Source organism: Thamnophis elegans, unplaced genomic scaffold (genome assembly GCF_009769535.1).
Source record: "Thamnophis elegans isolate rThaEle1 unplaced genomic scaffold, rThaEle1.pri scaffold_320_arrow_ctg1, whole genome shotgun sequence".
NCBI classification, from domain to species: Eukaryota; Metazoa; Chordata; class Lepidosauria; order Squamata; family Colubridae; genus Thamnophis; species Thamnophis elegans.
The window spans coordinates 2,754-15,520 of record NW_022473791.1 but is presented as its reverse complement, the minus strand read 5'-3'; the positions used below and the strand labels follow the sequence as shown (position 1 = coordinate 15,520).

Below are 12,767 nucleotides of genomic sequence, written 5' to 3'. Positions count from 1 at the left end.
GGATGCTTGGGAACTGACTCACATTTATGACAGTCGCAGTGTCCCCTGGGTCATCCGATCCCCTTTTGCGATCTTCTGACGAGCAAAGTCAATGGGGAAAAAGAGATTCACTTAACAACCGTGTTACTCATTTAACAACGGCAGGGATTCACTTAACAAAGGTGGCAAGGAAAGTCGTAAAATGGAGCAAAATTCGCTAATTTCTCACTTAGCAACATAAATTTTGGGCTCAATTGTGGTCGTAAGTTGAGGACTACTTGTACACGCAGCGAATGGCACCCTCCACTCGTTGCTTAACTCCCGTGCAAAGGGGCTTGAGCTATTTCCGTGCCTGAACTACCTCTCCCACAATCCCTCGCGGCAAGGCTGTGGAGAAGGAGGGGTCCTCTTTCCTAGGCTTAGACACCTAATTGCCTGATTGATTTTTCTCCCCAAGCTCCCATGCCCGGACTAGAAAACGGCCTTCCTCGACAACGCACGACTATCCCTATTGTTCTGGATGGCGCTTGGGGAGGGGGAAAAAAAGGACCGAGAGGCCGCTCTTTTCAGGCGCAAAGGAAACCACCCTCCGCGCGCTCTAAGACGCATGCGCGACGCGGTCGGCGGAGGAGGAGGAGGAGGAGGAAGAAGGAGAAAAAAACCCCGAGGACCCGACCGGAAGAGGCGGACCTTAGCGCCATCCCGCTCCCCCCCCCGCCCCTTGTCATTGGCGGCCCTGCTGGAGGCAGCGCAGGGACGGCGGCGATGTCTTGCTGCGGAAGCGGCGCCGGAGGCCTCGGCCGCCTCCTTCTGCTCCGTAAGTGTCTGTCTGTGTGTGTGTTTGTGTGCGTGTGACCGGCCGAACGGGGGGGGGGGGAAGAGAGACGGCGGGGTCACATGACATGCCTACATGGCGCCGTCGGGGGATGGGCGGGTCTTCTGAGAGGGACTACAAAGCCCATCATCCCCCCCCCCCACGCGGCCATTTCAGGGCGAGGCCGTCTGGGAATGATGGGGGTGGGTGGGAGGGAGGTAGTGTAAAAAAAAGGCGAGGGAAGGCTAGGCAGAACTTGGCGAGAAAGGGACTACCTCCCCCATCATCCCCAGCCGGCCTCATCCTGGCCGTGGGTCCAGTTAACGTTGGACGACAGCCCCCCCCCCTCTCCTGCCAGCCTGGCTTTCCCCCCTCCTCCCCTTTTTGTCCTGGACTACAGCTCCCATTATCCCCAGCCGTCAGGGCTTCTTCTGTGACCCCCTCCCCCTTTTTTCTACTTCCCATCGTTCCCTGCGGCCCAGGGTGAGGGTCGTTTTTGGGGGTAGGATCAAGGTGTCCCATCCAGGAATCTTCAGGGCCTGGAGTCACCTAAAACCAGAATAAATAAAAACGGAATAAATGAAAGTGGAATAAACAAAAAAAGGAATCAATAAAAACGGAATAAACGAAAACGGAATAAATGAAAAGGGAATAAACAAAAAGGGAATAAACAAAAATGAAATAAATAAAAATGGAATCGATAAAAACGTAGTAAATAAACATTGAATAAATGAAAACGGAATAAATGAAAATGGAATAAACGAAAAGGGAATAAACAAAAATGAAATAAATAAAAATGGAATCAATAAAAACGTAGTAAATAAACATTGAATAAATGAAAACGGAATAAATGAAAATGGAATAAATAAAAAGGGAATAAACAAAAATGAAATAAATAAAAATGGAATCGATAAAAACGTAGTAAATAAACATTGAATAAATGAAAACGGAATAAATGAAAATGGAATAAACGAAAAGGGAATAAACAAAAATGAAATAAATAAAAATGGAATCAATAAAAACGTAGTAAATAAACATTGAATAAATGAAAACCGAATAAATGCAAATGAAATAAATAAAAAGTGAGATCAATGAAAATCTCCCTGAGCCTTATTTCTGCTAAGAGTTTGTTGTGGCCTCCTTGCTTTCTTATTGTTACTTCTGGAAAGGAACAGACTCTCCATTCAGATTAGATAGAATCTATCCAGAAGAGTTAAAATTTGGTCCGAGGGTTTAAGGCACCTCATTAAAAAACAGGTGATGGTGAGTTCTAGTTCTGCCTTGGCTATGAAAGCGGACTGGGTGACTTTGAGCCAATCACCAGAAGATTGTGAGTTCTAGTCCTTCCTTAACTATGAAAACTGGCTGTTACTTGAGCAAATCACCAGGAGACAGGGAGTTCTAGTCCCGCTTTAGGCACGAATGATGCCACTGTGACTTGAGCCAATCACCAGGAGACGGTGAGTTCTAGTCCTGCCTTAGCTATGAAAGTTGACGGGGTGACTTTGAGCCAATCACCAGGAGATTGTGAGTTCTAGTTCTGCTTTAGCTATGAAAGCCAGCTGTGAGTTGAACCAATCACCAGGAGACAGTGAGTTCTAGTGCCGCTTTACGCATAAATGACGCAGTGTGACTTGAGCCAATCACCAGGAGTCAGTGAGTTTTAGTCCCACCTTATGCACAAAAGCCACCTGACTTGATTTTGGACCAAATACCAGGGGACTGAATTATACTTCCGCCTTAGTCATGAAAGTTGGTGGATGACTTTGAGGCAATCACCAGGAGTTGGTGAGTTCTAGTACCACCTTCGCCTGGAAACCCATTTGGGTAACTGAGCCAGTCATTCACTCAATCTCTCTCACCTCACAGGATTGTTGTTGTGGAGGAAAGAGGAAGTAGAAGGTGTGTGTTCACAGGCTATTTGTAAAAATAATAAAAGGGATATAAATAAATGTTTTTCATTGAGTAAAGAGTGGATATAGGGGAAACAGTGGCTGAGACACCGAGCTTGTCGATCAGAAAGGTGGTCAGTTTGGTGGTTCGAATCCCCAGCTCCGCATAACGGAGTGAGCTCCCATGACGTGTCCCAGCTTCTCCCAACCTAGCAGTTCGAAAACACATAAAAATGCAAGTAGAAAAATAGGCACCATCTTTGGTGGGAAGGGAACAGCGTTCCGTGCGCCTTCGGCGTTTAGTCTTTTTTTGGAAAATAGCGGGATGTTCGTTTGAATCCTGGCAGATCTGTTGTAACCCAAATTATCTGCAGAGAACCAGAATTGGATACTTTCATTGCTAGAATTGTGATGAGTTGATATCTGCCCTGTGTGGTCAGCTAGCGTCTGCACGATCCTCACAAAAGTGTGGATTTTTTTGTAGGCAGGGCCGGGTACTTGGTAAAAGTAGCAACATGTAGTAAGATAATTCTGCTTGCAAAGTTCAGCTTGGGCGTTCTTCTGTGCAAACTAGTCGCACTACCCTGGCTCCTTCAAAACATTTTAACTCCTCACCTAATAACTGCAGCAAGACTGTTGGTGGCGCAATACTGGAAGAAGGAAGACTTGCCTACAATCCAAGAATGGACATTGAAAGTCACAAACTTAGCCGAGATGGCTAAAATATCGGCATATCTTAAAGATCACTCAAATGAGAGATATAAACGAGACTGGAAAAAATGGATTGACTATATACAAAATAAATACGGGACCAAGAAATTCCAGTTAGCCTATGCTTAAGATCAGAAATGATTTAAACTGTTAAAAGTTAGTTCAGTAAGAAGAAGCTAAGGTCAATGTAGAATGTCATTAATTTCTTAATTTCTTTTTTCTCAATAGATTTTAGACTGTGTTAGTTAAAAATCCATACAGTGTACGGGTTCTGGGAAGTCGGGGGGGGGGGGGAAGGAGGAGGGGGGTTGGGGGGGTTGAGGGAGGGAGGGGCATACAAAAAAAATTGTACTTCAATGTTTTAATGATTGACGAATGATGAAATATTTGTGTTTTTTAAAAGAAATAAAACCTTTTTCTTAAAAAAAAACATTTTAACTCCTATTTGTTTGCACTTATGAAATGCAAGTAGAATTGTCAATCTGTGCAGGAGAATCTCAAGAGTTACATTTGCTCACTTTGCTCTTAGTCCTGTCGACCTGCATTCCTCCTCCTCTTCCATAAACAGCAAATGTAATAATAATGCAATATGAAGTTCAGTTCCTAAGTACTAAGTAGGGCAAAGGTACGAGTCTTAATTGCTCTGTAATTCATTAAAGGAGAGATAACGACTTGCAACAATCATAAGCTTTGGGTGACACCCACCATAGCAGAGGTGCCCAGCCTTGGTAACTTTTTAAGACTTGTGGACTTCAACTCCCAGAATTCCCCACCCAGGAAGTCCACAAGTCTTAAAAGTGGCTAAGGTTAGACATCCTGCAGAATTCTGGGAGTTGAACCAACCTAGAACTTAAGGAGGAATTTCCTGACAGTTAGAACAATTAACCAGTGGAGCAACTTGCCTCCGGAAGTTGTGGATGCTCCATCACTGGAGGTTTTTAAGAAGATGTTGGATAGCCATTTGTCTGAAGTGGCGTAGGGTTTCCTGCCTGCATGGGGTTGGACTAGAAGACCTCCCAAGGTCCCTTCCAGCCCTGTTATTCTATTCTGTTCTGCTTTTTAATATATATATATATATATATATATATATATATATATATATATATATATATATATATATATATACACACACACACACACACACACACACATACATACATACATACATAGCAGGGTGTCTTTCCTATAATTTTGAAAGAGGCAGTATAATGCATCTTAAGCTGCTGAAAATTTGCAGATGCTGTAAATGTTAATAATTTTATCGGTTTTCCCTTTTTTGTTGTTGTTTACAGTGCAGAAGAATGGGGTACGGCACTGTTCCTATTCAGCCACCCGGAAAAACCTGTACATCACTAAAGATACAAAGGTTATTTGTCAAGGTTTCACTGGCAAACAGGTGCGTGCCTGAATGACCAATTTCTTGTACCACAATTTCTTGTTGTAGTCCGGGAGCTTTTGCCCTGCCTTTGCGAGAGGCGTAGAATTCTTTACCAGGACTTCTTCCTTATTGCAGAGATCAGAAGTACAAGTAGGCCTCTACTGAGAATCAGTTGATTAGCAACAGTTTACAATGGACTCCCAAAAAGGGGATTTATGACCCAAATCTGAAGTACTGATGGTCTCTCTGACTCTCTCTTAGACAGACAGACAGACAGGCAGACAGACAGACACACACACACACGCGTCACATAACTGCACTTCATACACATGCTATACACATACGCACACGTCTGTCTGTCTATCTATCTATCTCTATGCTCTCTCTCTCCATCCATCCACCCTATCTCTATCCATCCATTCTCTCTCTCGCTCTCTCTCCATCCACATCCATCTATCCTATCTCTATCTAACCATTACTTCTCTTTCTATTTATCTCTCTCTCTCTCTATCCATCCATCCACCCTATCTCTATCCATCCATTCTCTCTCTCGCTCTCTCTCCATCCACATCCATCTATCCTATCTCTATCTAACCATTACTTCTCTTTCTATTTATCTCTCTCTCTCTCTATCCATCCATCCATCCTATCTCTATCCATCCATTACTTCTCTATTTATCTCTCTCTCTCTCTCCAAATCCATCTATCCTATCTCTATCCATCCATTATCTCTCTCTATTTATCTCTCTCTGTCTATCCAAATCCATCCATCCATCTATCCTATCTATATCCATCCAGTATGTATGTATGTATGTATGTATGTACGTACGTACCTACCTACCTACCTACCTACCTACCTACCTACCTACCCACCCACCCACCCATCCATCTATCCATCTATTTTTCCATCTTTCTATCCTATCACGTCTACCCTGATTTCTGAGTTGTACTTTTGACAGCTCTGCACACGCACGCACTGAAAACAGGCTCCAGCTGTTCCTCTGCCTCACTGCTGTCTAGCGCTCTCTCTGCCCCCGATGCAGAGACATCGTCTGAGCTTTCCTCAGCCCCCAGGACTGGACCCTGTTCCTCCCCAACCTCCTCACTGTCTGACTCTCCTGCCAGCTCTGCTGGCGGGCCACAACAGTATGCCGATTAGTGTACGCTCAAAGTGACAATCAAGTTATTCTAAGTCCATTGAATCGATTGTGGTTTTTGATTGTACCTCCCCACACAGGGCACTTTCCACAGTCAGCAGGCCTTGGAGTACGGCACCAATTTAGTAGGAGGGATTTCGCCAGGCAAAGGGGGCAAAACCCACTTGGGACTTCCAGTTTTTAATTCCGTCGAGGAGGTAAGAGCCCTGAACCACCTTATGCCGCGCACTGTTGGGTCATTTCAATTCCGTTTTGTCACCGGGATGTTTTCTTATGTGGCTGCTTTAAAAAAAAAATAGTTGTAAACTTTATCAAGACAGAATGATCAGGCGTTTGAACCCCATCCTGCAAACTCTGTCCAGCTAAGAATGATTGTGGTAGAAGATAATATTTGCAGCGCAGGATTGAACTAAGGGGTCCTTGATGCTCTCTGAGCTTGGTGGTTTTCTTGCAGACATTTTATTATTACCAAATTAGGTAACACCATCAGGGCTAGAAGAGAGGGGTGGGGTTGCAGAATGGAGAAGAAGAGGAGGAAGAGGACTGTGAGATCCTCGGTGTTCTCTGAGCTTGGCGGTGACCACTCTAGGTAACATCAACAGAATGGATGGTTATATTTTTTGTCTGAGTTGATCGGCCATCAACAGGCACATAGAGATAAACAACATCTACATGGCATTCAAAAGAGACAACCATAAATCTAAAAGACCACCTCATCAGCAATCAACTGCCAGATAAGCAATAAAAGGCAAAGGTTCCCCTCGCACATATGTGCTAGTCGTTCCTGACTCTAGGGGGTGGTGCTCATCTCCATTTCAAAGCCGAAGAGCCAGCGCTGTCCGAAGACGTCTCCATGGTCATGTGGCTTGCATGACTCAATGCCGAAGGCACACATGGAACGCTGTTGCCTTCCCACCAAAGTGATCCCTATTTTTCCACTTGCGTTTTTACATGCTTTCGGACTGCTAGGTTGGCAGAAGCTGGGACAAGTAACGGGAGCTCACTCCATTACGCGACGCTAGGGCTTCGAACTGCCGAACTTTCTGACCAACAAGCTCAGCATCTTAGCTACTGAGCCGCTGTGTCCCTTTAATACTAGACAAACAATCAAATAGTAAACAAGACCCCAATTAAGGAACTACCAACTCAAGCAACCAAGCTAACATTAAACAAGAACATAATCAAGGAACCACTTTAAAAAAATCCCCACCAACACTGACAGGGTAAGCCACTAGTGGATAAAAAGACCCTTCTGTCACTGATGATGTTACCTAGATTGTTAATGAAACGTCTGCAAGAAATGAACTAAGATTGGCGGCCTGTGCATTTGGTAGCTGAAGGTAAAATGCTGTTTTTTTTTTTAATCTTTAAAGTGAATTTTTTGAAACCAGGTCCTTGGAAAGATAGCTTTTGTCTGCCTACACCCTAACTTTTAAATTTCTGAAGTTTTGTTCTCTTTCTTTGATCCCGCACAAACCCCCAGATTGGTGGGAAACAAGGACAGTAGCTCTTTTTTTGACATGACAGCTCATCTTCAGATTTCCCTGTCATTTGTAATCTTCAAGCAGATTTTATAAAAATCCATTCTTTTTTTTTTTTTTTTTTTTTTTTTGTCTTGGTTTCATTTACTGTGTGTTTCCATTACAGCTGATTCATTTGTTAATTTGTTCACGGACCTTTTTAAAAAGATAATTGTATGTTTGATACGCTCTGTTAACAACAATAACTTGCATTTTACTTTTTTTAAAAAACTAGCCGGTTAGGAATAAAATGGGGAAGAGATGGTGGGAGGGAGTTAAACTGAAATGTAAAGTTGTAAAGGTGTGTGCCAAGAAGGATTTCCAAACAGAGCGAGGAGTGTGTTGTTCAGTCGAAAGTTGTTAGTTTCTCAGGGTGAAAATTCTTGTGGAGCCAGTTCCAAATCTAAAAAGTGGGCAGGGCATCTAATTGTATAATTACCTCCTAACTTGGAATTAATGGGATGCGGCAGCTCAGTGGCTAAGACGCTGAGCTTGTCGATCAGAAAAGTCGGCAGTTTGGCGGTTCGAATCCCTGTAGCGGAGTGAGCTCCCATTCCTTGTCCCAGCTTCTGCCAACCTAGCCGTTCGAAAGCACGTAAAAAATGCAAGTAGAAAAATAGGAACCACCTTTGGTGGGAAGGTAACAGCGTCCCGTGCGCCTTCGGCGTTGAGTCATGCCGGCCACATGACCACGGAGACGTCTTCGGACAGCACTGGCTCTTCGGCTTTGAAACAGAGATGAGCACCGCCCCCTAGAGTCTGGAACGACTAGCACATATGTGCAAGGTTTTAAACCGACAGTCCCATGAATGTGTGCGTCACTGATCAGCTATTTGCTGGTGTGCCGGTGGCCGAATCTCGCCCAGGGGTCCTTAAGGAAGGTGAGCGAAGGTTGAGCCTTGGGAAAGCCAGGGGTGGAAGAAGGGGAATGCCTAACCACAGCCGTGTTCTTACAGCCTGCCGGATGCCTCCGCTTCAGAGTGATTCTTTTTTTGTAAAAGAAGTGTATTTGGATCTTAGGCTAAAGTAAAAACGGGTGCTACCGCCTCAGCCATATACGTGCCGCCACCCTTCGCTGCCGCTGCCATCAATGAAGCCATTGACGCAGACATCTCCCTTGTTGTGTGCATTACAGAAGTATTCCCCAGCAGGACATGGTGCGCGTCAGCACCGGTTGCTTCGTCAGAACAAGACTCGACTGGTCGGCCCCAATTGCCCGGGAGTCATCAACGTAAGGGCGGGGGGACTTGGGACGGAGAAGTTGATGGGCTCTTCTTCTTCTCCTCCTCCTCCTCCTCCTCCTCCTCCTCCTCCTCCTCCCTCTTCTTCTTCACCCAAAGGGTTCTGTGCCATGAGATGGGTAGCCTAAGGCCAGTTTAAGGGAGGTTGTAAAAGCGTTGGGAGTAAGTAGTCCGTTCTCAGTAGTGGGATCATGAAGGTTGACTTCATATCTCCCTCTCTTCTCTCCATCCTTTTCCTGCACTTATCCCCTCTCCTCCCTCTGCTTCTCCCTCCTTACCTCCTCTCACAGTGTCCTCCCCTCCCCTGGCCTTTCCCTGCTCTCCTCTCCACCCTGTTCTCCTCTCTCCTTCTCCCTCTCCTTTCCCCTCCCCTCCCCACCTCTACTGCTCTCCTTTCCCCTTCCCACTTTCCTCCACTCTTTTCCCCTTCTCCTTTCCTTCTCCTTCTCACCCTCCCTCCCTCTCCTTTACCATCTCCACCTCTCCTCACCTTGTTCTGTCCTGCCCTTTCCCTGCCCTCCTCTCCCCTTCTCCCTCTCCCCTCCCCACCTCGCCCTGCCCTGCCTTCTCCTCTCCCGAGTTTCTTCCCCTCCTCCTTTCGTTCCCCTTCTGTCCTCTCCCTCCCCTCCTCTGTCTCCCTTCTCGCCTTGTCCTACCCTCTCCTCCTTTACCCTCCTCTCCCCTTCCCATTTTCCTCCCCTCTCCTCCGCCTTCTCTCCTCTCCCTCCCTCCCCTCTTCTCCTTCCTCTCCTCTTCCCTCCCCACCTCTCCTCACCTTGTCCTCCCCTGGCCTTCTCTCCCCTTCCCACTTTCCTCTCCCCCTCCCTCTCTGTTTCCTGTGTCCTCCCCTCCTCTGTCCTTCCCTCCTCCTCTCTCCTGTCTCTCCCCCCGACATGCTCCCGCTATCTTGCTGCAGTCAAATGCGTCCCCATGCCTCAGATCATTCAACCCCTTATACCTTTTCATGTAGGGTTGAGGCTATGAGGCTAAAAAGAAGGGTATCCCATGGAAGCTGTCTTGAACTGGAGGAAAAAAAATATAATATAAATCTTTGGATAATAAAAACTCTAACCGGATCTTTGCCATTATCCTTAGTGACTGAATTGATTCCATCTCTTACCTTCAGATAGTTTAGCGTTGGCGTCAGTGGTGGGATTCCAAATCTTTTCCTAATGGTTGTATGACTGTGTGTGCCTGCACGCCTTACGCATTTTGCGCCCACACGCAGCACTCAAAGGCTGTCCTCGGTGTCAGTGCTGGCGAGCTGAGCTGTTTTTTAGCTCAGCTGAGGCGTGGCAATCCACTCTGCCACACGAATCAGCTGAGCTAAAAAAACCTAGATAGTATAGGACAGGGAACGGCGGGGTGGGAGGGCGGGGCCAACCAGAGGTGACATTTGCCCCTTTTCCGAACTACTCAAAATTTCCGCTAACAGTTTGCCTGAACCGGCTGAATCCCACCTCTGATTTGGGTTAGGCATGGAGAAACATACCATATTTTTCAGAGTATAAGATGCTCCAAAGTATAAGATGCACCTAGCTTTTGGGGAGGAAAACAAGGGAAAAAAATCTGCTTCTGCCTCCCAGCACTTTGCCTCCTTGCAACAAACAGCAAACAGTACAGACGATATACACTGTTTGTAGTGTTACATTTTAGACTATACTTGAACAGATGCTGTTAAAAATTGATGTGGCTTTCTGGAAGTATACGTTATTCTCTGCTTTTTAAAAGAAGATACAATAGCACTAGGTCTTCTTCAGATCATTTATTTTAAAAAGCTTCTTCATTTTGTCAAGTTGTCTAGAACAATAATAAAGCAGTCTTTAAAAAATAAGTCTAATAATTTGAACATTCTGTAGGCATTTATAGTTATTGACTTACCTCCTTGCAGCAAACAGCCTGATTAGCACAAGAATAAAAAATCTGCTTCTGCCTCCCAGCAATTTGCCTTGGGGAGCAAACAGCAAGTTTCACTTTCAGTTTAAGCCGGCCTCCCGATCATCAGCTGTTTCAGGCAGCAGGGATTGCCATAGCCTATTGCAGCCTCCGCAAGCCCCATTTTCCCCGTTTGCTGCAAGGAGGTAAATTGCTGGGAGGCAGAGGCCAGAGGTAGAGGCAGAGGGGGGCATTGGGTGGGTGGGTGGGTGGTTCGCTACATTCAGTGTATAAGACGCACCCAAATTTTCACCCTCTTTTAAGGTGCGTCTTATACTCCGAAAAATATGGTAAATTCAAAAATCCACTTCGCTCACAGATTCTCATTTGTTTCTCCTGAGGCAACGAAGATGGAGAATGTTTAGAAGCCATCGTATTCCCCAAGCTGTGCTTTGGGACCTCCTTCCTCGTTTTATAGTGAGGACTTTCATGAAAATAAACTTTTTTTTTGAAAAAAAAGCAAGCTTGATTAGCGCCACACGCGGGGCTGACAGTCCACGACAAACCAGTTTGGAAGTCAAGTTTTGTAGCAAATGCATAGGAAACCCTGTCCATTCTGAATCCTTACAGAAAGAGGCTTTGCATTTCTAGAACACGCCTAGGTGTTTTTCATAGGTTAACTTTTGCAACAGGTTTAAAAAGACACCTAAATCCGATCTGATCATGTTTTGGGGCTCTGTTTTGTTTTTAGCCTGGAGAATGTAAAATTGGTATCATGCCTGGCCACATTCACAAGAAGGGAAGAATCGGTAAGTTCTGGGGGAAAAAAATTAATATGATACGTTTTTCTTAAAAGTGTCCTTGCTCTGTTGCACAACCTTGTACTTTTGAATTAATGTCCGTATCTTTAAAAGTGCATGCGGATAAGGTGTATGTAAATGAAACTGTAGATCACTCTATAAAGTCTTAGTAAGGCCACACCTAGAGTACTACATCCGGTTTTGGTCACCACATTATAAAAAAAAGATGTTGAGACTCTAGAAAGAGTGCAGAGAAGAGCAGCTAGGATGATTAGGGGACTGGAGGCTAAAACATATGAAGAGCGGTTGCAGGAACTGGGCATGGCTAGTCTAGTGAAGAGAAGGACCAGGGGAGACATCAGTCTTCCAATATCTGAGGGGTTGCCACAGAGAGGAGGGGTTCAAGCTATTTTCCAAAGCACCTGAAGCCCAGACAAGGAAGAATGGATGGAAATTCAACAAAGAGAGATCCAACCTAGAAATAAGGAGGAATTTCCTGACAGTGAGAACAATCAACCCATGGAACAGAAGTTGTCTTCAGAAGTTGTGGGAGCTTCATCCCTGGAAGCTTTCAGACTGGACTGCCATTTGTCAGAAAATGATGTAGGCTCTCCTGCTTGGGTGGGGGGTTTGGACTAGATGACCTACACGGCCCCTTCCAACTCTCCTATTCCCCTTGCATTTTCATTGCATCCTTAAAATCCACGATACAGCAGTTTTATGCCGCGCACACAGATATTCCGCAACTAAGGGCCGGTCGCTTAACTCTGAAATAGGAAAAAAAAATACTTACCACCTGTCTTCAGAGTTACGACTGCCACGCCATCCCTACGGTCGCATGATCTCATTTCAGGGCGCTTGGCAGTCTTGGTCGCACTTACGGCCGTTTGCCCAAGGTTCTGCCCTTATGGGATCACCTTTGATAATCTCCGCTGGTGTCCCCCAGAAATTGTATACACGAGGAAATGCGCAGGAATAGTTTCTGAAATTGTTCAGCTCATCCTTTGCAATCGTAGGGACAGTGAAAGCAACCATCGTACTCGATAACTTACATTCTACACCGTTTCTTTTTTCTTTTTTTACTTTTACAGGTATTGCTATCCAGATCTGGCACTTTGACTTATGAAGCCGTCCATCAAACAACTCAAGTCGGATTGGGGCATCCTTCTGTGTTGTGGGTTGAAAAGAGGCTCAGTTCATGCGTAAGACCACACACATATGATTGTAGAAACTACATAGACACGCTTCCCCTCTCCCCTTCTCCCTCTCTTCTCTTATAAAGATTTTTTTTTATTTTTGAATAAACACAAACAGACAAAACACACAGAAAAATAACCTCCCACAAAACCATCTTCCATTACAAATTGTAGAGAGAGTGTCGATTGGTTACAAAACTTCCG

The 12,767-nt window shown here is 45.2% G+C and overlaps 1 protein-coding gene across 1 annotated transcript; it reads left to right on the top strand.

Moving 5' to 3' along the window:
• Positions 1-664: 664 nt before the first annotated feature.
• Positions 665-12,498, top strand: SUCLG1 (succinate-CoA ligase GDP/ADP-forming subunit alpha). Its single transcript, XM_032238571.1, is given in 8 exon segments — positions 665-796; positions 4,689-4,792; positions 6,012-6,128; positions 8,472-8,586; positions 8,589-8,615; positions 8,618-8,682; positions 11,319-11,376; positions 12,459-12,498. Coding segments are annotated over 8 exon segments (573 nt in total). The 5' UTR covers positions 665-744; the 3' UTR covers positions 12,494-12,498.
• Positions 12,499-12,767: the final 269 nt, after the last annotated feature.